Source organism: Nannochloropsis gaditana (genome assembly GCF_000240725.1).
Source record: "Nannochloropsis gaditana CCMP526 unplaced genomic scaffold scaffold187, whole genome shotgun sequence".
NCBI lineage: Eukaryota > Eustigmatophyceae > Eustigmatales > Monodopsidaceae > Microchloropsis > Microchloropsis gaditana.
In genome coordinates this window covers 20118-20770 of record NW_005803766.1, presented here as the reverse complement: position 1 = coordinate 20770, position 653 = coordinate 20118, and the positions used below count along the sequence as shown (strand labels likewise).

General features: G+C 62.5%; 1 protein-coding gene across 1 annotated transcript; it reads right to left on the bottom strand.

Annotated features, from left to right (window-relative positions):
* Nucleotides 1-85: 85 nt before the first annotated feature.
* On the bottom strand, nt 86-514 carry NGA_0618800 (methionine sulfoxide reductase b; the record flags this gene model as incomplete). The annotated part of the gene is made up of 1 exon (XM_005855469.1): nt 86-514. A coding segment is annotated over one exon (429 nt), but the record flags the coding sequence as incomplete, so codon positions are not given.
* Nucleotides 515-653: the final 139 nt, after the last annotated feature.

Genomic DNA, 653 nt, shown 5'->3' with positions numbered 1-653 from the left:
CTTTTCCTTGATCGTCCGCGGTCGTCTTTCTCTCCCCCGTGGCTGCCACTTGTTGACCGTCCACCTCCTCCCGTGGCACGAACCGCATGGCCGCCGCGTTCATGCAGTACCGCTTCCCCGTGGGAGCCGGGCCGTCGTCAAAGACGTGGCCGAGGTGGGTACCGCTCTTTCGGTCGAGCACCTCCACCCGCCATAGGAACTGGGGCTTCCCGTCCACGTCCCGAGGGTCCACCCGTTCGATCACGTGGGCCGGATCCACCACCTGGGTGAAGGAGGGCCAGCCTGTGCCACTGTTGTATTTCGCCTTTGCGTCGAAGAGTGGCACGCCGCTAAGCGCCGACACCCACAGGCCATCAGCTTTACTGCTGTACTTGATCCCATTGGCCGTCATTCCCGAGCCTGGCATCTCCGTGCCCGCCTCGAAGAGTATTCTCCGTTCTTGCTTGCTCAGCTTGAGCTTGTCGGCGGCTTTCAAAGCCTCGTTCGTAGACAAAGGGGTCAGGTCCAAGCCCATTGAGCTTCGGGGAGTGGCTGCAGGGGCAGACATTTCCGCGGCCTGCGTTTCTAGAGGACGCCGGGGAAAGAAAAGGGTACCCAGCGCGGCAGTGGCCGCCACGCTAAGCCCAACGCCGCCAAGCCATTTGGCGATGACA